The sequence below is a fragment of the Schistocerca serialis genome, chromosome 1 (genome assembly GCF_023864345.2).
Source record: "Schistocerca serialis cubense isolate TAMUIC-IGC-003099 chromosome 1, iqSchSeri2.2, whole genome shotgun sequence".
Lineage (NCBI taxonomy): Eukaryota > Metazoa > Arthropoda > Insecta > Orthoptera > Acrididae > Schistocerca > Schistocerca serialis.
In genome coordinates this window covers 1,072,022,019-1,072,048,715 of record NC_064638.1, presented here as the reverse complement: position 1 = coordinate 1,072,048,715, position 26,697 = coordinate 1,072,022,019, and the positions used below count along the sequence as shown (strand labels likewise).

Below are 26,697 nucleotides of genomic sequence, written 5' to 3'. Positions count from 1 at the left end.
AAAAGATACCTGAAAGTACAAAATCCACAAGTGGGGCTTTTGCACTTGTAGAACGTGTGGTTTTGATGAGATTCATACAAGGAGCGACATTATAAACGAGTGTCCTAACATACGTCTCCCTGTTGGCATCAGGAATCTACTTGAAACATCCGACGAAGCGCTTGACTGGATTGAGCCTACCGTGATTCGTGTGTAGTCTGGGCCGTTTAATGTTTATACAGTGTACAAAGTCGCACATGTCTATTTTTCAGTTTAAATTTGTATTAGATTTGTTGTTGTAATTGATGCGTACAGTAATACTGTCCTATCTTTGAAGTATTGGGTCGGTGTATAAATTCGTAATGTTTTTCCATACATATAATTAGACAGCAATAATATATTCACTTCGAGTGTCTACAACAGTCTGCCAACGCTGGGTAACTTTTCGATTCCGCGACAATAGGAATTACATGGTTTTGAAGCGAAGAACTCGTCGAGTCATGTTCGGAACGCATTTTCATCCGGAAGGGAAATTCCTTGAAGGTTGTTCGATAGAGCGTGGGAAATGTGAAAATCTGAGGGCGCAAAATCAGGTGAATAAGGTGGGTGTGAAATGACTTTTTTGTCAGTCAAGCAGAACGCAGTCGGACGTTATCGTGAAGTAGCATCACTTCACGCAGGCTTCCTGGTCGTTGTTCTTGGACTGCGCCCGCAACATGCCTAAGTCGTTAACAATAAATGTCACCTCGGGGAAGCAATTCGCACTACACCGCACCGTTGCTGCTCCACCAGATGCGTAGCATTATCTTTTGTGAATCCGCGCAGAACCGGCCGAAGTGGCCGTGCGGTTAAAGGCGCTGCAGTCTGGAACCGCAAGACCGCTACGGTCGCAGGTTCGAATCCTGCCTCGGGCATGGATGTTTGTGATGTCCTTAGGTTAGTTAGGTTTAACTAGTTCTAAGTTCTAGGGGACTAATGACCTCAGCAGTTGAGTCCCATAGTGCTCAGAGCCATTTGAGCCAATCCGCGCAGAACTTCGTACGGGGAGTTGCTGCTTTGTTTGGGCTCAACCATTCCTTCCTTTACCTTACGTTAGCACAAAGCTACCATTTCTCGTCACCAGTAACGATGCGGAATGGGAATGGTCGGTATTGTCACAAGCAGAGATGCACATACGCCCACACGTTGATTTTTGCGATTTTGGCGTAGGACATGTGGTACCCATATGCCCGATTTTTGAACCTTGCCCATTGCATGAAAATGTCGCGCAATGGCGGAATGCTCACAGTTCATGACATTTTCCAGTCTCTAGTACACTGACGTGGATCATTGTGGATAAATACGTTTAAACGATCTACATCAAATTCCGAAGGTCTTCCTGAACGTGGAGAGCCATGCCAAAACGTGGAGAGCCATGCCAAAACGATCCTCCTTAAAACAAGAAAACCATTTGCTTGTCGCGTCCTGTCCAGTGACATTAACCCCACACATGGCGCAAATGCTTCTGGCTGCCTCCACAGCTGTCACCCATCTATTAAACGTCAAACTGAAGAATATACTGGAAATATTCCTATTCCTTCACTTGGGACTCCATTTTCTAGCGCCCACAGATCCACTCACTGTCTCAGAAGGACAATATGTAAATTCAAATAGTGACAGTGAACTACAAATAAAAATGGCAGTCGACAAATAATACAATAACAACCGGAGTACCAACATACAAAAAAAAACTTTACGAAGTTATGCACCACCGCAATAGCTTTGATGTTATCTTTCAGCAAGATAACGCAAGACCGCATGTTGTTCATGCTTGTCCTGCCAAACTTCGATACACAGAGTGGCCGACTGTTGTTCTGGGCAGAACGTTTCCCTGTTTTCTCACCTACTGAAAACATCTGGCCACGTGTTGCCGAGAGACTGGCTCTCCACCACTCGCCAGTTACGACGATTGACGAACTGTGGCATAGAGCTGTGTCAGCGTGGAATGAAGTAGCCGTCCGTAACGGTCATCCACGCTGAGGTCAACTCGATGCAGAGCTGAATGAGAGCCGCTGTTGCTACCAGATATGGCAACTCTGTGTACTAGATTTCACACGCTGTATACCCCAAATTACATACGAATTGCCATCGGCCCTGTCGTGGTGGGTACACCGTTCCCCGTCAGATTACCGTAATTCAGCACCGTCGGGCGCTGTCAGTATTTGGATGGGTACGCCGGCCGCGTTTGACCATCTCCCCTTGGCCTTCATGGCAGAGAACACAGCAGGGGTGGTGGCGTAAAGTTTCTGATCACCATTCTTTGGTTCAATATCCCGTATTAAACTACAAACCTCTCCGCAGTGTCTCGTGAAATGACGGCATGAGACACTGTTGGTGGTGATGCGTCCGTCGGAAGGGGCCGTTAAGCTCGACGGGCACCCTGGTGCTGTTCGAGAGGAATAGGCTATGTATGGTAATGGGATTCACTCTCTCCTTTTGTCGACATCATCCAGCAGGCACATGAGACCACACCAGACACACATCCCTTGCGGTCGCCTTTCCTTAACAGTAACACTTAGACAACACACAACACTGAACCTTCGCCAAGGAAACGTGTCTACGAGTGCAAAGGTCAGAAGATAGTATTCCAGTTCAAGCGGCTGAACATGTCCTTCGGATTCTCCCACCAATCATGCCATATGGCTTTACTTTACCTACAAATTTAATGATGCATTCTTCCTACTTATACTTCCTACCTTTGCTTTTATTGGTTGTTGGTTGGTTGTTTCGGGGAAGGAGACCAGACAGCGAGGTCATCGGTCTTATCGGATTAGGGAAGGACGGGGAAGGAAGTCGGCCGTGCCCTTTGAAAGGAACCATCCCGGCATTTGCCTGGAGCAATTTAGGGAAATCACGGAAAACCTAAATCAGGATGGCCGGACGCGGGATTGAACCGTCGTCCTTCCGAATGCGAGTCCAGTGTCTAACCACTGCGCCACCTCGCTCGGTTTTGCTTTTATCGTCGCCCGTATTCAATTAGCAGCATAAGCAAATATTTTGGGGATATTATACACTTATGTTCAGGAAAAACAGAAAACCTTGAACGACTAGAGATAATACGTTCATATTCCCAGGACATGTACATTAGTATGTTCTGCAGAAATGATTAGCATTTGAACCATATCGGCCCGCGGGTTCAAGGTCAACATCGATATTGCGGCCCAACACCACCTACCGGCAAAATGTGCCTGCGCTTTTCGTTGTCGCTGTAAACCGAAGGTAGTGGATCAGTGTGACTTGAGCAGACGTGCAGGATGCTTCGCAGACGTATGCGCGAACCGTACCGTCAAATCGGCGAGTTTTAAAGAGGGCACATTATTGGCATGAGAGAATATGATTTATCCATCAATGAAATTGTTGCTCGTGTGGGACGAAGTATTTAGGCAATGCAACGAGGGTATCCAGAATGGTTCACGGAAGGCCGTAGAACACAACAAGATGGATCAGGTCACTCCACCCGGACCACCCCTCCCCCCCCCCCCCCCCCACCCCCTTCCGCGAAGATCGAAACGTCATCCGAATGGCACTGCTAAACAGATCTGCGTCCTCCTCGGCTCTGGCGCAACAGTGGAACAGTGCAACACATCGTGCACTATTAGGGGTGACAATCCATCGCCGTTTATTACGGCACTGATTACGGGCGCGTCGCCGACATCTCCGCCTACCTGTTACGAATGTGCACAAACATGCTAGACGAAAATAATGTATGGAACGACGTCACTGGGGACAGGAATGGCATCAGATATTGTTTTCGGACGACTCAAGTTCTGTCCCGGTATCACAGTGAGTGCATTCGCACAGGACATGCAGTGCCAACTCAGGGCCTTATGGTGTGGGGTGCTATTGGGTACAACCACAGATCATAGTTGGTGCGTGTCCAGGGCACCAGTTTGACATACATAAATGACATCCTGCGACCTGTAGCCATAGCCTTTCTCTGCTATACCGCAGACGCCATTTTTCAGCAAGTCAATGCACGACCACATGTTGCTGTACGAACACGTGCCTTCTTAGTGTCTCAGAATGTCAGCCTTTTGCTCAGGCCCGTCAGATCACCAGACCTGTCGCTATTCGGAAATGTGTGGGATATGGTGAAAACGACGGGTGCAGCGCTGTGACCCAGTGCCACACACCACGAATAAACGTTGGAATGCAGTATGGATGGCTATACCACAGAACACCATACGTGCCTTATACGCGTCGATGCCATCACGTATGGAGCAAGTTATCAGGGCCCTTGGCGGACCCTGTGCCTACTAGACAACGGGACACGTGCTGAACCGAGGTGACTCAAATGCTGATCATTTCTGCAGAACATACTAATAATGTACATGTCCTGTGAATATGAACGTTCTATGTATAGTCGTTCAAGGTGTTTTTTTTCTGAACCTGAGTGTACATTGAGATCTCATAACTAGAGTTAGGTTCACAATACAATTTATTAATTCACTACTCTCCTCATGGAAAACGTGATCTATATACAACTGTGCTGTTGATGTCGCCAGTTTTGTGAAAATAGTTCACCTAAACGAGACTTGCTTAATATTTTATCGTGCTGTGATAATTCTTAATCATATGTGTGGTGTCACCGCCAGACTCCACACTTGCTAGGTGGTAGCCTTTAAATCGGCCGCGGTCCGTTAGTATACGTCGGACCCGCGTGTCGCCACTATCAGTGATTGCAGACCGAGCGCCGCCACACGGCAGGTCTAGAGAGACTTCCTAGCACTTGCCCCAGTTGTACAGCCGACTTTGCTAGCGATGGTTCACTGACAAATTACGCTCTCATTTGCCGAGATGATAGTTAGCATAGCCTTCAGCTACGTCATTTGCTACGACCTAGCAAAGCGCCATTACCAGTTACTATTGATGCTGTAAAACATGTACCGTCAAGAGCGATGTTCACCATTTACGGATTAAAGTTAAGTATTCCAACAGCTACGTCCTTTTTTGCTAAAGTCTAACTTCCTTGTCCTGTTCCAGACCTCACGCCAGCCTGCGTGAGCTAAAACGCGTGCCTTTCGGCTTCCTCTCATAGTGGGTTGGTTGGCTCTCTTGCCAATCCACAACAATATGTATTTTCCAGCAGTGAGAATTACGAAGTGTAAATGCTGCAAGATACTTTGATATAAATAAGTTAAAATCGTCAACTACGATAGCAGTTGAAACTGTACCGGATCGAGACTCGAACCTGGGACCTTTGCCTTTCGCTGGTAAGCAGCTACCCAAACACGACTCACGGCCCGTCCTCGCAGCTTTATTTCCGGCAGTACCTCATATCCTACATTCCAAACTCCACAGAATTTCTCCAGCGAAACTTACAGGACCAGTACTTTTGAAAGAAAGGATATTGCGGAGACATGGCTTAGCTACGATAGCAGTTATGTGAGCGATGAACGATTTTCGGCCGGATTTATTTTTCTTTGAAGACTGCCAGCGATTCATTGTGCCCAGGCCGCGTTACAAGCGCTGCGCAGGGTTATCCCAGTCGTGGAGTTGCCACTTCACTGCTTCATTTGTCTTCTAGGACTTATCCCCTAGGGCGGTTGACTTCTCTATGCCTACAGAGCCTGCCAAACTCTGGTTTAAGGGATTACTTCCTCAGTCCTTCAAGGGTAGCCTGCGTCCAAGCCGACACCGCCATACCGACAGTCTGCATCCCTGCCACTGCTGCCGAAGTCTCCCCAAAACGGGAAGAGAGGAAAATAAGGAGTAGATAGGGATCAGAGATACCGAAGATGGGTCTTTGAGAGGCACACATTGCCTGGCTCCTCTGCAGAGACCTATCTGGCTAGGTTAGACCTACCGGTAGCTGCACTACCGACGGTATAGCTCTCAGCTTCATCAGAGCACTCAGACTCGCCCGCAGCACGGACAGTGCTACGATAAGGCGGTCAGATCACGTAAAAGCCTTCACTCGTGTGAATAGGCAAATACTATGCACCATACTAGAGTAACACAACATAAAGGGTCTGGAAAGTACACGCACGCACACACACACACACACACACACACACACACACACACACACACACACACACACACACTAAAATTGTGATTACAACAGCTGCAAAAATTTCAGATGTGATGCCTGTGAATCAGGTTGTCAGGAAATATATGCACTGACGACATTCTAAGAAGATGGAAACAATGCTGGGTTATTTATGTCACAATATGAAACCATAACACATGCCTTTTTCCAGGCGATCAGTTTGACGGTAAATGGAAATGCCGCGTGGTGCAAGTCTTTCGAGTTGACGCCACTTCGGCGACTTGCGTGTCGATGGGAGTGAAATGATGATGGTAAGGACAACACAACACCCAGTCCCCGAGCGGAGAAAATCTCCGACCCAGCCGGGAATCGAACCCGGGCTCTTAGGTAAGACATTCCGCCGCGCAGACCACTCAGCTACCAGGGGCGGACCGTGAAGAGAAGTTATAATGTTCCATACACAAGTTACATCTCGTGTGTAAGGAATAGAAAACGGAAATATCATTTAATAAAACGAAGATACAGGCATTTAAGGGCGTTGAGCTAATCAGATCAAAAATTGCTATCAATAACAGAAAATTAAAGGACGGAGCCAGAAAGAAAGCAAAAGCAAACTTTTACAAAACTATGGCTATCACGCCTATGCTGTACGGGAGTGATACTTGGGTTCTCTCAAAGAGAGGTTCAAATGGCTCTGAGCCCTATGGACTTAACTTCTGAGTCCCCTAAAACTTAGAACTACTTAAACCCAACTAAACTAAGGACATCACACACATCCATGCCCGAGGCAGGATTCGAACCTGCGACCGTATTGGTCGCGCGGTTCCTCACTGTAGCGCCTAGAACCGCTCGGCCACCACAGCCGGCTCTCAAAGAGAGGGTTGGGTTGGGTTGTTTGGGGAAGGAGACCAGACAGCGAGGTCATCAGTCTCATCGGATTAGTGAAGGATGGGGAAGGAAGTCAGCCATGCCCTTTCAGAGGAACCATCCCGGCATTTGCCTGGAGTGATTTAGGGAAATCACGGAAAACCTAAATCAGGATGGCCGGACGCGGGATTGAACCGTCGTCCCCCCGAATGCGAGTCCAGTGTCTAACCACTGCGCCACCTCGCTCGGTCACAAAGACGGATAAAAGCAAAATACAGGCAGCTCAAATGAGATTTTTAACTAGAGTAAAAGTTTCAACAAACCAAGTCCGGGTTAAAGATGAACGAATTAGATAAGAATTTGATACAAATACAGATACTTGTGGAATGTGCATGTAAGGAGAATGCCAGAAGAAAAACTGACGAAACAGTTGTGAAGACACATTCCTAGAGGAAGAAGAAACACTGTTAGCCCCAAAATGAAATGGCTAACAACAGCCTTTGAAGACTGAGTAGGGAATTAGCCTAATCCCTGATGATCAATGAATTTTGTGGTTCAATTGTTGATTATAAATGCTAAATAATTTTTAGGAACATTCTATCTGCCCTTAGTCGACGGACAGCCCTGGCTTTCAGAGAAGTAAGTAACCTTGAGATCGTCAGGAGCGAAGCAACACGCTGTAAGGCGCCTCACATGCAGACAGGAAACTTGCCGGACGGATCCAGGTGTCACCACTCCAGCTTAGCATAATACAGCAACACACGCAAAATCTTCACGTTTGGCACAGTAAAGACCCTCACACAGACACACAGTAAAGACCCTCACGCAGACATAGTCGAATCCGAACGATCGTGAAATGTGGACAAAATAATGCAAACAGGTTCAGTTTTATATTCGAAACAACTGCTGGCCGGTGTGGCCGAGCGGTTCTAGGCGCTTCAGTCTGGAACCGCGCGAACACTACGGTCGCAGGTACGAATCCTGCCTCGGGCATGGATGTGTGCGATGTCCTTGGGTTAGATAGGTTCAATTAGTTCTAAGTTCTAGGGGACTGATGACCTTATATGTTAAGACCCGTAGTGCTCAGAGCCATTTGAACCATTTTTCGAAACAACGAGAAAGACCTTAAAAAAAGCAATAGAACAAACTTGAATGGAAGAATATCAATGACTTGCGCTCCCAATTACGTTGTATGGATTTGAGTTATGCATTTGAAATAAAAAAACAAGGAGAATACATTTACAGTTCAAAGATGATATTTATAGTATCTGCTGTATTATATAAAAAGTTCAGGGATATCATATTAGATGGGATCTTAACATTAGCTGTATACGAGAAAAGTTAGGGGCAAACAGAATTCAGTCGACGGCCATCCATAGAGTAGGGGTACAGAAAGACAATCAGTCTAGAGAAAAAGTTAGTAAAAAGGAGTAAGTTATTTTCGCAAAGCAAAAGTGCACATGGTAAAAGACAGTAACTGCATAGGAGCAGAAACAAAGAATAAACGACAATCGAGACAGCAACTAGATTACCGACATGACTTCATAACAGAAATTCGTATGATTTACGTGTCATCAGTTAAAAGATTTCAGAATGAAGGTAGGTTTCATGTCCTGCTACTTAACATGTGAAGTATGAATGTCAGTTCGATGTCACGGTCCTTTTTTTTCGGAGCCTTAGACACTCTGAGTAAAAAAGTATTTCTTTGTCTCTTTATCTAGTTACTGAACTATTGAGTATACAGGAAAACATACATAACCTCGTTTTCCGAAAGAAAATATCAGAATAAAGTTTTAAAAAGTGCCAATATGTAAAAGAGCGAATATCATACTTTAAACTTAATACTGTTGTAATGAATCGATTACGCATTGTTTTCCAATGCAACGCCATGTTTAGAGTTGTCGATTCTTCTCAGCCAAGTCAAATTGGGAGTGGGTCACTGAGGTTCCCTACTGGGATTGTTTGGAAGGGAATTTTCAATTCTGGCATTTGCTTGATAACCAAGCGATACCTCTCGAAAGGCCATGTCGGAACCAGGAGACTGAAACAATTTTAAAATTTAAATGCATTTGGTCTGTATACCTCAGCTGCCAGTGTATAGACGGACATAACCTGTAATTCTGTAATATAGTATCTTAAATTTGTTTCTGGTACAATGTTTCCATTACCGTAGAAAATAGTTTAAAAAATTCTGTCTGTGTTTGTGTGTACTCGTCCTACAAACTCTGTGCCCTGTATGTCGCACAAAATCAGGAATTTCATGACTAAGTCTTTCGTTTGGCTGTATGGTCTTCAGTCAAAATAAATAAATAAAATGGTTCAAATGGCTCTGAGCATTATGGGACTTGACATCTGAGGTCATCACTCCCCTAGAACTTAGAACTATTTAAACCTAACTAACTTAAGGACATCACACACATCCATGCCCGAGGCAGGATTTGAACCTGCGACCGTAGCGGTCGCGCGGTTCCAGACTGAAGCGCCTAGAACTGCTCGGCCACTCTGGCCGGCCAATAAATAAATAAATTAAAACCGTCTTTTATTGTACAAAACATCTGTATAACCTAGGTTATTCTGTGGACGTTCGTGTAGTTGTCTACAGTTTGTTTTTAATAAGATGAAACATGCAACGAGACACATGTCTTGAAGGCTGTTCATGTGACGTAACTACTTACAATGTGCCACGGAAGATGGGTATGTGGTCCCCATACCCGTCCGACATAACAAAAATAAAACAGATTAAATTCAGCCAGTGTCGACATTTTAGTCATAAAAAATGATGTTCCTAAATTTTGTATACTTCCCTTCTGCACAGTATACGAATGCAGTTAAAAAAATTATATGTTCCAGTAACATCACACTACATTTGCTTTTTAGTACGAGGCGTGTTTTTTAAGTAAGTACCGTTTTGAAATTAAGAAAAGACGTGCTAAGATATCTCAATAATTTTTATTTTTACATGAAAGCCTGTACCTTAATCTACTTTTCTACATAATTTCCGTCAATACTGAGGCACTTGTCATAACTTTGTACTAGTTTTTGAATACCCTCCTCATAGAAGTCTGCCGCCTGACTTGTTAACCACTGCATCATCACTGTTTTGACTTCGTCATCGTCTTGAAGACGCTGACCGCCCAGGTGTTTCTTCAAGTGCAGGAACCGGCGCTGTACGGAGGATGATCTAGAGTTTCCCATCGAAAAGATGTGATGAGACCTTTGGTCTGATTCGCCACATGCGGACGGGCATTGTCTTGCAGCAAAACGATACCCTTGCTCAATTTCCATGGACTGTTGTTGCTTTGATTCTGGTGTGACGTAGGCCACCCATGTTTCATCGCCCGTAACAGTTTGACTTAATAAATCATCACCGTCGTTGTGGTACCTCTCAAGGGAAGTCAATGCACTGTCTAAACGTTTGGTTTTGTGCACATCCGTCAACATTTTCGGTACCCAACGTGCGCACAATTTTCGGTAATTCAAGTGCTCGGTCACAATGCCATACAAAACACTACGAGAAACATTAGGAAAGTCATCCCGCAAGGAGGAAATCGTAAAGCGTCTGTTTTCTCTCACCTTATTGTCCACTTCCTGCACCAAACTTTCATTAACGACCGAAGGACGTTTATCATGCACATTTGCGCGGCCATCTTTAAATGCTGTCTTGTTTCATCGCCCGTAACAGTTTGACTTAATAAATCATCACCGTCGTTGTGGTACCGCTCAAGGGAAGTCAATGCACTGTCTAAACGTTTGGTTTTGTGCACATCCGTCAACATTTTCGGTACCCAACGTGCGCACAATTTTCGGTAATTCAAGTGCTCGGTCACAATGCCATACAAAACACTACGAGAAACATTAGGAAAGTCATCCCGCAAGGAGGAAATCGTAAAGCGTCTGTTTTCTCTCACCTTATTGTCCACTTCCTGCACCAAACTTTCATTAACGACCGAAGGACGTTTATCATGCACATTTGCGCGGCCATCTTTAAATGCTGTCACCTACTTTCTTACCGTTCCCTCACTCATAATGTTTTCTCCGTAAACTGCACAGATCTCGCGATGAATATCGATCGCTTTCAGGCCTTTAGCACTAAGGAATCTTATAACAGCCCGTACTTCACAGTCGGCAGGACTCACAATTGTGGGGGGCATCTTAAACACTCAGTGCACAACGTAAACAAGGAAGAATCAGACTGTAATGGCGTCAGTGATTAGATTAAGGTACAGGCTTTCATGTAAAAATAAAATTATTGAGATATCTTAGCACGTCTTTTTTTTTAATTTCAAAATGGTACTTACTTAAAAAACACGCCTCGTATCTCAGCAGATAAAAATAACTACTATCGTGCAATCCATACAGAGCAAGAATACGTTAACACTGAAAGCAGCTCGCCCTCGTTTCAAGACGTGGATCGAAAGAAACTGATTAGCGGCAGGTACCAAGAAACATACGCTACTGGCGCACAGGCGGACGGGCAAGAAGAAAAAAAGAACAGCCAGCCCAGAGAGCTTGCGCGTAGTCAGTCGGTCACCAAATAGACCGCAGAGAGCGCATGGGGCATCGCAGGCTACTAGGAAGACAGCCGTGTAGAGGAGGTGGAGTGGCTGAGTGACTGCGGCAGAGCCTGCGATACCTCCTCCGGACGGCTGATTCCCTGGTAGCGAAGCTTTCGCGAGCAGCACGTGCGCAAGCGCAAGCGGTCCGTCATTTTAGTTCCTTCCTTCTTTTTTCCTTCGTTGTTTTGTTTAATCAGCTGGGGAAGTCACTGGACGTCAAAAACCTATTCAGTTTCGTTACCTCTTCCCTTTTTACTGGACGTCAAAAAATTATTCAGTTTCGTTTCTCTTCCAATTCTATTTTATTGCAGCACGTTAAACAGAATATTCCCTGTTTTGATTTGTCGCATGACAGTCAACCAACTCCTCGGCAGAGGAGCGAGTCCATGCGTGCATGCATCACGTCCTTCAAACTAAATGCGTCCATCTTGCTCCTGCGTGGTACCTAATGTCATTTACCCACTATCCATCGCATCAGATCATCGTCTCCGTTTTCTCTCTTTTAACACAGAACATAACTTCCTTTGTACATCTCTATCCATTCGCCTGACTACATGTCCCCACCCAACTCTATTTCATTTTCATTACACTCATAAGCACGTCGTCCACTTTGATCTGTTCACTGATCAATTTGTTACTTCGCCTAGTAATAATGAAAATCAAAGTAATCCCCCACGTATACCTTTCTACAACTCGCTCAGCAGCCATGAGATTTCAAACGGTTTTTACCATAAATCAAAACCATTAAATCTAAATTTTCGATTTTAAACGCATCTATATTATCAAACGACTAACCCGGTGCATGGTTCATGGTGCACAGTCCCATTCGCAAGTTAACTTTCTAACAGTTTGCAGGAGCAACAAGTGGTTGGTTTTCAGTATTTCATATAATTACAGATCGACTTTAAAAATTTAAAATGCTGTCATAATCTATTCTTTAAGAGGTATAATACTGAGTTAAAGGGTTTAACACAGGAATACAAGTATTACTGTTAGAAGATGTGTATACAGGTTGGTCAGAAAATGTCTGAAAAACGTGTAGGTTCGGCTGAGAAATAATCGTGAAAAAAAAGTGATATGTTGCGCCGTTTCCGGTTTAATTATCATTGACGTTAACCAAACAGGTCGCTGCGCGCGAAAATTCAGACACTTGCACGCGCTAACATGCGGTAATGCACAGACATACAGTTAGTTCCACAAGAAAGTTACGCCCTTATCTGCACGAAATACAAGGCACTATTATAAATACATGCTTACATGAAAATACGTGCTACTACTAATTGTACAATTACCGAATAGTTAATTGAATCGCCACCATTATCGATTGTTGCTTGGCACCTTTTTGGCATGCTTTTCATGAGATTTTCTGCATATTCCCTCGGTGACGGTCTCCATATCGTCTTGATTTGATATGACAGCTGCTTAAAAGTATGTATTGGCTTTCCAATAAGCTTCATCTTAATGTACGACCAAACATTTTCGATAGGATTTTCATCCGGAGACATTGCAGGCCAATCCATCGTAGACACCCCATTGTCTTGCTTCCACGCTGTACAGAGACGGCAGCGATGTTTCGGATAATTGTCCTCTTGAAGCACCCAGTTTGCCTAGTTCGAACCAAATAGCCTTCTTAACAGACCTCAGAAGGCATTTTTAATAAATATATAAATATAAATAAGTGACGATTCAGATATTTTGCACTCATTTAAAACTGCAACTGCCAAAACAAAACATTCAACTCTCACACTGTTTACCTATATACGGTGCAAAAGCGCATTGATTACAGATTCGAGACCACTACCAGAGATGTCGCTGCGGCCGTTACATTTAAAATTATGGCGTACACTTTCTTGTGGGACTGACTGTATGTGAGTCCGTTAATTACCACTTGTTAAAATGCTCATTACCGGTTAAAAGCCGGCCGGTGTGGCCGTGCGGTTAAAGGCGCTTCAGTCTGGAACCGCGTGACCGCTACGGTCGCAGGTTCGAATCCTGCCTCGGGCATGGATGTGTGTGATGTCCTTAGGTTAGTTAGGTTTAATTAGTTCTAAGTTCTAGGCGACTGATGACCTCAGAAGTTAAGTCGCATAGAGCCATTTGAACCATTTTTTGAACCGGTTAAAATGTGACTTTTTCGGAAGTGGGCAAACGGTACGTTTGTTCGATTTGAAGAAAAGAAACGTAGTACAAGTCTGGCGACGCTGTCTGTTAGGCCGCTTGAATTTGCGCACGCAACGAACCTCATTGGTTAACTTCGATGCTAAATAACTCGGAAACGGCGCAACGTATCGATTTTTTTCTTAACAATTACTCCTCAGCTGACCCTACCCTCCAACACCCTCACAAGCTTTTCAGGCAGCGCAGCTCACTGAGCACAAATTATCCTGACTATATTCATCCAGCATTTGATAATGAGAGCACTTACCGACTTCCAACAAATCTTTATGAAACCACACCGCCACAAAATGGCAAAAGGAAAAACGTTCGTCGCTCACTACATTTTCTCTGTTCATGCAATAAAACTAACGCATCAGGCATGATTTAATTAAGGAATTCTTTACTACTAATTGTATCCACAACACGTTTTGCAGACAGTATCCAGATATAACACTGCAAGATTATATCATTATACGAAACGTAGTTGACGTCATAAGGGCTGAGATACGTAAAAGACTAGCTTTTGTTTAAAACGGTGAGCAAATTACCCACAATGTACTCATAATTTCAAACCTTTTTAAACTTATTCCTGCTATCCAGCTTAAGGTCAAAGATTTAACACATTAACTGATTTGTAACACAATGAGAAGTTTGCAGCTGTATTATACGTGGGAGTTCGCTGCTTTACAGGATCGATGGTTTACTGGTTGGAAACTAATTTGAAAGCTAAAAGCACTCCAGGCCATTTCTGCTCTCTTGTTTATTTTTACTGTCCTCTCAGTCGTTGTCTTCAGCTACCCTAACCACACAAAACTATCAATAGCTGTAATACTAAAGACTGACATCATTTCCAGATGACCTTTATTTTTGAAGGGTATTCTTACTACGTTCTGTAACGTCATTCAAAATTTATAGTGTTTATTTTTCCAATTGTTTCAGGACTGATTACAAACTTGCGAATGAAACGTAGTTTCCATTAGTTGCTGAAGTATACCTCCACTAGAAGAGGCTTGCACAGGATAGAGTAGCATGGAGAGCTGCATCAAACCAGTCTCAGGACTGAAGACCACAACAACAACAACAACAACCTCCACTAGAGGCAACCAATAGAATGTCTTCAGCAAAACGAAGACGCGGACATTTTTGCTTTTGCTGATATGGAATCTCTTTGTCTGACTGCTCTTGTAATTATGATTATCTCACTCCCCTGACAAGCTGTAATTGATACTTAACACCCATGTCTTTGGCAGTCTGTCGTAGGTGTAATCATTGCTTTCTCATGCACTATTAGTATTGATTTTGTTGAAACTCAGTCAAAAACTATGCTGTTTTGCCACCAAATGACGCTATTGAACAACATTAGCTTTTATGTGATACAGAATATTTGTAGCAACCCCTTAAAAAAGCAACTAGCTACAATTTAGTTTTGATTTACTTTACTAAAAAAAAAACAAAGATTTCATACGTTCTTCGTGCGGCGGCTTGCCTGTGCACATACTGCATTGTTTCACACGTGGTCTGCCATGAAACGACTGACTGCCTGGAACAGTTGTTTTCACCGCCTTCCTCTAGATGTTATTTGTTGGAAGAAGACAGATAAAACAAATCTTCTAGGAGATCATTTCACGGTAACTCAAATGTGAACTAACGTAGCGAGTCTTCTGATAAGAGTAGCAAGCCGTCAGACGATGAACGTGTACATTCGAGACTGGTGACGGTGATTTTACCTTCCCGCGAATCAAAAACGAACCGTAGTTGACTGTACGAGATAAACATTCTGTATCCGTCAAAACATTTAGCATTATCACAAATCAGACATAAAATGCGAACACATATTCGTTGTCCTGTCCGATCAATTCAGTTGCGATTTGCAAATAGAGCATTCTACACTCCTGGAAATGGAAAAAAGAACACATTGACACCGGTGTGTCAGACCCACCATACTTGCTCCGGACACTGCGAGAGGGCTGTACAAGCAATGATCACACGCACGGCACAGCGGACACACCAGGAACCGCGGTGTTGGCCGTCGAATGGCGCTAGCTGCGCAGCATTTGTGCACCGCCGCCGTCAGTGTCAGCCAGTTTGCCGTGGCATACGGAGCTCCATCGCAGTCTTTAACACTGGTAGCATGCCGCGACAGCGTGAACGTGAACCGTATGTGCAGTTGACGGACTTTGAGCGAGGGCGTATAGTGGGCATGCGGGAGGCCGGGTGGACGTACCGCCGAATTGCTCAACACGTGGGGCGTGAGGTCTCCACAGTACATCGATGTTGTCGCCAGTGGTCGGCGGAAGGTGCACGTGCCCGTCGACCTGGGACCGGACCGCAGCGACGCACGGATGCACGCCAAGACCGTAGGATCCTACGCAGTGCCGTAGGGGACCGCACCGCCACTTCCCAGCAAATTAGGGACACTGTTGCTCCTGGGGTATCGGCGAGGACCATTCGCAACCGTCTCCATGAAGCTGGGCTACGGTCCCGCACACCGTTAGGCCGTCTTCCGCTCACGCCCCAACATCGTGCAGCCCGCCTCCAGTGGTGTCGCGACAGGCGTGAATGGAGGGACGAATGGAGACGTGTCGTCTTCAGCGGTGAGAGTCGCTTCTGCCTTGGTGCCATTGATGGTCGTATGCGTGTTTGGCGCCGTGCAGGTGAGCGCCACAATCAGGACTGCATACGACCGAGGCACACAGGGCCAACACCCGGCATCATGGTGTGCGGAGCGATCTCCTACACTAGCCGTACACCACTGTTGATCGTCGAGGGGACACTGAATAGTGCACGGTACATCCAAACCGTCATCGAACCCATCGTTCTACCATTCCTAGACCGGCAAGGGAACTTGCTGTTCCAACAGGACAATGCACGTCCGCATGTATCCCGTGCCACCCAACGTGCTCTAGAAGGTGTAAGTCGACTACCCTGGCCAGCAAGATCTCCGGATCTGTCCCCCATTGAGCATGTTTGAGACTGGATGAAGCGTCGTCTCACGCGGTCTGCACGTCCAGCACGAACGCTGGTCCAACTGAGGCGCCAGGTGGAAATGGCATGGCAAGCCGTTCCACAGGACTACATCCAGCATCTCTACGATCGTCTCCGTTGGAGAATACCAGCCTGCATTGCTGCGAAAGGTGGATATACACTGTACTAGTGCCGACATTGTGCATGCTCTGTTGCCTGTGTCTATGTGCCTGTGGTTCTGTCAGTGTGATCATGTGATGTATCTGACCCCAGGAATGTGTCAATAAAGTTTCCCCTTCCTGGGACAATGAATTCACGGTGTTCGTATTTCAATTTCCAGGAGTGTATAACTTCCTTAAGGTATCATTTTCCAGCTTTCTTCTGGAAAAACGTGTTACAGACGAGCATTTTGTTCTTTATGTAGGCAAATTCTGCTAAGGTATGTGTCATGTCTCTGGGGTCATATACTCAGACTTTACCACTGAAGATCCTTTACTCTACTTTTGTGTTAAAGTGCCCCTTTGTCTTCTTGCAGTGACCTTTACTACCTGAAACTTCCTGGCAGATTGAAACTGTTTGTTGGACAAAGCTCGGACAAGAACCTTGCCTTTTGCTGGCAATGCTGTTATCGTCTGAGCTGCACAGGAAGATACTGCGTAAAATCATACCTTGTGTAGTTGACGACGATGCGAACGTGTTTAGGAAATGAAGGAAGATGACATCCGCCTGTTCACCTTCATCTACCGGTTGCATGCGTCGTATATGAATAACGCAAGCCGTGTTCCACGCGAATGTCCTTCGTGAATACGTGGTTTTTTTTTTTTTTAGAGAAACTTCTTTTCATAACATCATAACTTTTGAGCTTATATTACGCTCTAGGATCCCGCAATATACGGAGTTTTGTCGATATTGCTCTGTAATTGAATTCAAGTACTATTTTACCCCTTTTGTTAACAAGAGTGACGCCTTCTTAGTAAGCTAGAACAAGCGGTATGAACTGTTCGGGGGCGTTCGAGATATTTGTCTCCCGGTATGTACCGAGGACTTCACGACGAATTGCAATTGTAATGCATCCAGAATGTAGACCAACGCGCTACTGGGTTCGCGACGATGTATTTTGGCTGATTGGTGTGTGTTATTTCATGAAGATTTCCAACGTACATTAGTGTTGTTCATATTCAGAGCTCTTACCAGGCCTGGTATGGTGAATAAGGGGCGTGAACAGTTTCAGATATTGAGTGATAACTGTGAAGTACATGAAGACGTCGTGTACTTGTGCAAGGCAACGTTGTCAGCACCTGATTCGAGTTTGAAGGCAGCCTCTTTGTGGGTCTCCGATTCGCCGGCTCGTCAAATCCTGCAGTATCCATACTTGTGGGGCATTCGGATGTGACAGTGTGTTGCACTCCATGGGAAGGTGTGGGCAGGCATACTTGTCGTCAAGGTTCCGGGCAACCAAGAGAGGATCGCCGTAATGTACACCAAGTACGAGGTCTGTTCAAAAAATTCCGGAACATTCGTAATTTCGCACCAATATTGTGTTGGAGCGAAATGCGAATGGCATTCCTGCACACACCTGTGTTTAATGTGTAACTGCCGGAAGTTTCATTGTTATATGTCTGTTAGTTATTGTTCAGTGCTGTATCGAGTAGAACGTTGTGTCGCACAGTTTGCGAATTTCGGGATAGCAGAAGTAGACGAGCAATGCGTCTGCATTAAATTTTGCGTGAAACTCAGGAAAACCGTAACAGAGACATACAAAATGACAAAGGAAGCCTACAATGATGAGCGCTTAAGCTGTGCTCCGTGTTGCGAATGGTTCACACGGTTAAAAAAAAGGTCAGACGGAAGTTGAAAACGACCCTCGTTCAGGATGGCATTCGACGTCTACTGACGACGTTCGTGTCAAGAACGTCAACGAAATTGTGCATGCCAGTCGGAGACTGCTGTCCGAGAGATTGCAGAAGAATGTAATATTTCAGTTGAATCGTGTCATGAAGTCCTGACACAGCATCTTTGAATGTGTTGTTGCCGCCGAGTTCGTTCCACGGCTCAAGACTAGAAAGACCTTCGCCTCGCAGTTTGTGAAGAGCTTTTGGATCGCGCAAATGAGAACGAGATGTTCGTTAAGAGAATCATAACTGGTGATGAGGACGTAGCTATATGGTTATGATGTCGAGACCAAGGTTCAGTCTTCACAATCTACATCTACATCTACGTGATTACTCTGCTATTCACAATAAAGTGCCTGGCTGAGTGTTCAATGAACAACCTTCATGCTGTCTCTGTACCGTGTCACTCTCGAACGCCATGCGGGGAAAACGAGCACTTAAATTTTTCCGTATGAGCCCTGATTTCTCTTATTTTATCGTGATGATCATTTCTCCCTATGTAGGTGGGTGCCAACAGAATGTTTTCGCAATCGGAGGAGAAAACTCGTGATTGAAATTTCATGAGACGATCCCGTCGCAACGAAAAACGCCTTTGTTTTAATGATTGCCACTCCAATTCACGTATCATGTCTGTGACACTATCTCCCATATTTCGCGATAATACAAAAGGAGCTGCCCTTCTTTGTACTTTTTCGATGTCATCCGTCAGTCCCACCTGATGCGGATCCTACACCGCACACCAGTACTCCAGAATAGGGCGGACAAGCGTAGTGTAAGCAGTCTCTTTGGTAGACCTGTTGCACCTTCTAAGTGTTCTGCCAATGAATCGCAGTGTCTGGAAAAGTTCTCCAAGACCAAAAAAAGCATGTCAGGTCAAGTCAAATGTCAAAGCCATGCTGATGGTTTTCTTTGACTTTGAAGGATTAGTTCGTCATGAATTTGTGCCACAGGGACAAACTGTTAATCGATGGTACTATCGGGACGTGTTGCGACGCCTGAGACAAAATGTGTAACGGCCTGAAGTGTGGCGAGATAATTCACGGCTCTTGCATCACGATAATGTACCCGCACATCATCGCAGTTGGTGCGTGACTATTGCACAAAAAACGAAATCATTGTGTTGCCTTATCCTCCGTACTCTCCAGACCTGGCCCCTCCGAACTTATCTGTATTTCAACAGTTGAAAACCCCGTTGAAAGGACTAAGATTTGGACCGATAGACGAGATAAAAGCCGGCCGCGCTGGCCGAGCGGTTCTACGCGCTTTAGTCCGGAACCACGTGGCTGCTACGGTCGCAGGTTCGAATTGTGTCTCGGGCATGGATGTGTGTGACGTCCTTAGGTTAGTTAGGTTTACGTAGTTTTAAGTCTAGTGGACTGATGACCTCAGATGTTAAGTCCCATAGTGCTTAGAGCCATTTGAACGAAATGAAAGGAAATTCACAGGCACTTCACATGATCCAGCAAGAGGCGTACTGAGATTGCTTGCGGAAGTGGAAACGGCGCTGGGAGCAGTGAATCAGTTGTGGCGGAGAGTATTTCAAAGAAAAATGGAAATGAGCGTTTGGCGTCAATGGCCGGGAGGCCCCTTGCGGGGCAGGTCCGGCCGCCTTGGTGCAGGTCTTATTACATTCCACGGCACATTGGGCGACCTGCGCGGCGGATGGGGATGAAATGACGATGAAGACAACACAACGCAAAATCTCCGACTCAGCCGGGAATCGAAGCCGGTCCCGTAGGACGGCAATCCGTCACGCTGACCACTTTTTTTTTTTTTTTTTTTAATCTCGTTTTGTTCTACATTGTTCGTTGAATTTGTTCGTGGCGGACGTCCGATGACACCATTTCGGGTTGTTCGTTGATCCATTCACTCAGTTTTTTTATTACAGAGGGTAGCTAAACCCTCTGACCGAACACGCTGAGCTACCGTGCCGGCACCACTCAGCTATCGGGGCGGACATTTCGACGGAGACCATGCACAATAAGTAAAAGGTAAGCGTAGAAAAATGTTGTGGCCAAAGTTCGAATTTTTTGAAGAGACCTCGTACAGCGTAACCATTTTACAGTTGCGCGTGCCATCCAAAAAGTGATTGACTTCCTGCAACATTCTGTATCATTCCACACTGTTGGTCGGAGACTAGCAGCAGACGGACTAGGAAATTACCGACCCATGCGTGCGTTGCCTTTCACAACACAAAACTAACGTCTGCGTTTGGAGTGGTGCCGTGAGCGGAAAGCGTGGAACGGTAATGAATGACATCACACTGTGTTTAGCGATGAATCGCGGTTCTGCACTACCCTGAATGACATTCTTCGGCGAATATGGCGGGGAAAGATCCCGTTCTCCCTGTGTTTTAGAGATGCACAGTGGCGTTACACCTGTCGTCACGGTGTGAGCAGCCATAGGGGAAGACTTCGGGTCACGAGCTAATAGTGACGCTACAACGATACATCACGGACATCGTGCATCTCTCATGCGACAGTACCGTGTTGCCATTCTTCAACAGGAGCATGCTCGTCCACAAATAGCACGTGTGTCTATGAACTGTCTGTGTGATGTTGAGGTACTCTAGTGGCCAACAAGATTCCTAGATTTATCGCCGATGGAACATGTGTGGGACCTTCTAGCACGTGACCTCTGTCCCAGGGCCCAGCATCAAGGATATTTACGACCACTTAACAACAGTTGTGGGCCAGCTTGGCTCAGGGGAGAATAAAGCTACTTTATGACATGCTTGCCAGCCGAATTAGTCCAAGCGTCGAGGCCGGACGGAGTGTAAAGCCGTACTCATAAGTGGACTCATACTGTCAAATTCCTCGAAAATTTATCTCGGTTTTGTAACCACTGAGATATCATCACAAACACTCTCAGCCTGTGAAGTTTTTATGCTGCCTCTTTCCCTTCTAGGGACTGCACCTTTTTGTGAGCCAGTGTAATTTCTAAACTGTTAGGTTTTACCCAGATGGTTTGGACTTTACTTGGTTGCAAGAGTTCATATAACAGCAACCTACAGTAGATTTTACTGTTTGGGTTAGAGATCAGCTATTCTGCTTTTTCAAGTTCTCTGCATTGCTGCGATGTTTTCTACACAATTACGTTCAGGTGTTACATATACATACTGATGTTTAAGAAAGAGTCTCTTTTTGCTCCAGATTCCACAAGGCGTGCGTGAAGTACGGCGTACCAGACGTGGATCTCTTCCAGACGGTCGACCTGTGGGATAAGAAGAACATCGTGGCTGTCACCACGACTATTTTCGCCATTGGCAGAACGGTGAGTCTCTTCTCAGGCCATGTTGCGAAATACTTGCATTCTTCAATTATACAAGTGTCCGCCACGTATATAAATGAACATCACAATGGTTGCTAAAAAAGTTGTAATTTTCTAACAATTGATACATAAGATGTCGAAAAGGATTTCACCTGACTGTATTACATGTACGATAATTCCATGTCGTACATAATTTTTTCACATATCCTTGTATAGGGACACGACTCGCCTAACAATTGTCCATGGGACGAACATATAGAAATATCCATCATAGGTACCATACACATGATGTTAAACACCAGTTCATAAACTCGACTGATTTCTCATTGCTGCAAACTCGGAGCAGCTTTTGTCCAATTTATAGCATTTAACTAATAAAATAGCTTCTCTTTATCTCTTGGAAACAAAGAGCTACAATACCATAGAGGGACAACACCGTGACCAGAGTGAAGCAAGTGGCGTTATTGGTAAAATAAAGGCCATGGTACATGATAGTGCGTAAGGAAATAATTAAATAACTTTCAGGTGTTAGCTTTCAGCAATTACAGCCGGAAACAATATTATCAGTAAGTATAGCGCACAAACACTTTACGTAGATGCATCGTCTCTCGACAGTGTCAGTAGCTTTCAAATAAACACTGTAATCCCAGACGCCAGTAACGGAGCGTAGAAGAGTAGAAGAGACGGTCTGGAAAATTTAGTTTAGGATCCATCTTAGTGTGTTTTTAGTATACCATTTTCCACACAAAATTTTCGAAGAATGACAAACATTTCAGAGACGAACGTTCTACAGAAAGCTGTCGGATTTCTGCGGACTCCTTGTGAAACTATGGAGTGCGTTCGACGTCTGTCTCAGACACTCGGAAGGGCCCAGCGATTTGCCTTTACACAAATAACCTCCTTCTCGAAATTGTTGCGGAGGATCCGCACCATACCTCGTACGAAAGATCACGCTGAACTGATCCGCACTGCACAAAACGTAGAACGCGAAACGCTTTCTGTTGTCCCGACACCATCTTTACAAGAACTGAAGTGGGCGCACACTGTTGCTATCTAGCGGGAACCATGTAAAACTCGAGAGTTTTCTCTTTCCAACAGTACGTTATTCACGCACATACCACAAATAACATAGCAGTTATAATTTTTCTTAAATCTGACGATTCTTTTTGATACTCCTTGTGTTACCTATCAATGTATGAGGGTCGTTCAATAAGTAATGCCCCACATTTTTTTAAAAGCCATTAATATACATAGACAAACGTCCTTGTGTGTGCTTCACATCTGATGCTTGTTCTGTGCGCCGGAGAAGTATCGAACCGCTCTGGCACATATCAGAGCCGTAGTAGAGCGTCACAATGGCGTCTACATACGACTTACGTTACAAGCAGCGTGCTGTTATTAAATTCTTGTGTGCAGAAAAAGAAACCGTAGTGAACATCCACAAACGTTCGTGTGCAGTGTATGGCATGCTGCAGTTGATAGGAGCACAGTTGGGCGATGGGTAAAGAAAGTTCTAGCCTCAGGAAATGCAGGAATGGAGCTCCGTGATGAGACACGCTCGGGACGTCCTGTTACAGCCACTGTTCCAGACATGCTGGATCGTGCGGATGCCATTATACATGCCGACCGATTCTCTACGGGGAAGACACTTTGAAGATGACAAGAGATTCAGTCACGCAGTGAAAACATGGCTATGCGTACAGGACAAGAGCTTTTACCAGCAGAGGAATACATGCTCTTCCACAACGTTGGCGCACGGCCATAGAACGTGATGGATACTAGTAGAAAAATAGCACATGGACAAGACATCTTGATGTATATTGTCACCAAATTCTTACTGTTAACAATAAATACACTACTGGCCATTAAAATTGCTACACCACGAAGATGACATGCTACAGACGCGAAATTTAACCGACAGGAAGAAGATGTTGTGATATGCAAATGATTGCCTTTTCAGAGCATTCACACAAGGTTGGCGCCGGTGGCGACACCTACAACGTGCTGACATGAGGAAAGATTCCAACCGATTTCTCATACACAAACAGCAGTTGACCGGCGTTGCCTGGTGAAACGTTGTTGTGATGCCTCGTGTAAGGAGGAGAAATGCGTACCGTCACGTTTCCGACTTTGATAAAGGTCGGATTGTAGCCTATCACGATTGCGCTTTATCGTATTGCGACATTGGTCGAGATCCAATGACTGTTAGCAGAATATGGAATCGGTGGGTTCAGGAGGGCAATACGGAACGCCGTGCTGGATCCCAACGGCCTCTTATCACTAGCAATCGAGATGACAGGCATCTTATCCGCATGGCTGTAACGGATCGTGCAGCCACGTCTCGATCCCTGAGCCAACAAATGGGGACGTTTGCAAGACGACAACCATCTGCACGAACAGTTCACGACGTTTGCAGCATCATGTACTATGAGCTCTGAGACCATGGCTGCGATTACCCTTGACGCTGCATCACAGACAGGAGCGCCTGCGATGGTGTACTCAACGACGAACCTAGGTGCACGAATGGCAAAACGTCATTTTTGCGGATGAATCCAGGTTCTCTTTACAGCATCATTATGGTCGCATCCGTGTTTGGCGACATCGCGGTGAATGCACATTGGAAGCGTGTATTCGTCGTCGCCATTCTGGCGTATCACCCGGCGTGATGGAATGGGGTGCCATTGCTTACACGTCTCGGTCACCTCTTGTTCGCATTGACGGCACTTTGAACAGTGGACGTTACATTTCAGATATATTACGGCCCGTGGCTCTACCCTTCATTCGATCCCTGCGAAACCCGACGTTTCAGCAGGATAATGTCTGTATGGGCCTTTCTGGATACAGAAAATGTTCGGCTGCTGCCCTGGCCAGCACATTCTCCAGATCTCTCACCAGTTGAAAACGTCTGGTCAATGGTGGCCGAGCAACTGGCTCGTCACAATACGCCAGTCACTACTCTTGATGAGTGGTATCGTGTTGAAGCTGCATGGGCAGCTGTACCTGTACACGCCATCGAAGCTCTATTTGACTTAATACCTAGGCGTATGAAGGCCGTTATTACGGCCAGAGGTGGTTGTTCAGGGAACTGATTTCTCAGGATCTATGCACCCAAATTGCGTGAAAATGTAATCACATGTCAGTTGTAGTATGAATACCCGTTTATCATCTGCATTTCTTCTTGGTGCAGCAATTTTAATGGCCAGTAGTGTATGTTCTGAGAAAAAAAAAATGTGGGGCATTACTTATTGAACGACCCTTGTAAATCAAAGCTGTTCAGTTCGCTGTGCTTATAGCTTAAAAATTCGTTTCGGCCCATGTTAAAATACATAGGCAAACTCGACCGCACGGCCCTAGTAATTTTAAGGGCCGTGCTCGCTGCCAAGCGCCGCCGATTGCGCAACGCGGCGTGGAGCGGCCACGTGCTCGGGCAGACTCTATGCGCTGCAGGGGGGGGCTGCGCCCCCCCTGACCCGCCCCCCCCCTGCCAAAAAAAAACACCTACCCTAACCTCGATTGCCAGGGCTACGCTACAGATCAATGTGTCACCTCATTCAATAACTTTCCAATCCAGACACGTTTGGGACACCACTTCCACCACGTACAATTGCTATTGTTAACCAGCCATTACCATGAGAAAATGTGTCATTCAAATCAATGCTGAAATTCAATCTGCAACCACAAAACACAGAAGGTCCATCTAGCAATGAGTGTGCTGCTACAGATTTAACTGTATTCTTCTTTTTGTCGGCGGCGGTCGTTGACATTTCAACATCTTCAATAGTCTTATATACTGTCTGTTTTGAACGGCGTCTCCACCGCCTTCTATACGCCATCTTGGCAGCGTTCAATGCAGTTGCCGCTTCTTTAAACGGGGTGTGTGTTTTGCTGTGCAGGCTTACAAGCACCCCGAGTGGCCGGGCCCCTGGCTGGGACCACGCCCCGCGGAGGAGAACCGCCGCGAGTGGACGGAGGAGCAGCTGCGCGCCGGCGAGTCGGTGATCGGCCTGCAGGCCGGCTCCAACCGCGGCGCCACTCAGGCGGGACAGAACTTCGGCGCCTCCCGCAAGATCCTACTGGGCAAGTAGGCCCGCCACTCCCTGCCCCACCACTCTACTCCAATCGCGCCCGCAACTCGCACCCCTTCCACTTGCAACTTTCCTCCCTGCTAATCTTCACCCCTCCCCCCCCCCCTCTTCTCTACTCTCGCCACTCGTGTAAAATTTACGTAAGCAACCATTTTCCAGTTTCCTTTACACCTTCTCAGTCCTCCCGCACGCTGTCTGAAACCTGCTACAACTCCCACGGCCACTTCCATATTTTTGTGCTCAGCACTTATCGGTAATGGGGTCTATCTTTCTAATTTACAACTCTCGCTCAGTCCTTATTGTCAACAATTGTGCGACGATCCTGTGATACACCAAACGCGCCTGCTTTCCCGCTTTAAAAAACTTTCGAAAATTTACGAACAATTAATAATATTTTTGACATGTATACATGTAAACGAATATGTAAAGTACTTTGTGCAACAGTTAGCAGAAATAAAATGAGTTAATCAAGTGGAATAGCATTTTTTTCCTTCTGCATTGTTTTTGTTTCTGGTTTCACCCTATTCTTCCTTAATTTTTCATAATTTGTAATATATAATCTCTTGAGAATATTGGACAAACACTGGAATATAGTAAGATGTTACATTAAATAGGCTACATCTACATATTAATTTCTAATACACACACACACACACACACACACACACACACACACACACACTCCGTCTTCAGGCCACGAGTGGCCTACCGGGACCATCCGACCGCCATGTCATCCTCAGTGGAGGATGTGGATAGGAGGGGCGTGGGGTTTGCACATTGCTCTCCCGGCCGTTATGATGGTATTCTTGACCGAAGCCGCTACTATTCGGTCGAGTAGCTCCTCAATTGGCATCACGAGGCTGAGTGAACCCCGAAAAATCTCACGGGAACCGGTG

At 45.5% G+C, this 26,697-nt stretch overlaps 1 protein-coding gene across 1 annotated transcript in view; it reads left to right on the top strand.

Moving 5' to 3' along the window:
* The window catches only part of LOC126415829 (muscle-specific protein 20-like), a 170,103-nt gene extending 143,825 nt beyond the window's left edge, over positions 1-26,278 (top strand). Inside the window, exons 3-4 of the mRNA XM_050083459.1 lie at positions 21,599-21,719; positions 25,610-26,278. Of these exons, the coding sequence (XP_049939416.1) occupies positions 21,599-21,719; positions 25,610-25,801 (313 nt within the window). The 3' untranslated portion in view covers positions 25,802-26,278. The remainder of the gene's footprint in view (positions 1-21,598; positions 21,720-25,609) is intronic.
* Positions 26,279-26,697: the final 419 nt, after the last annotated feature.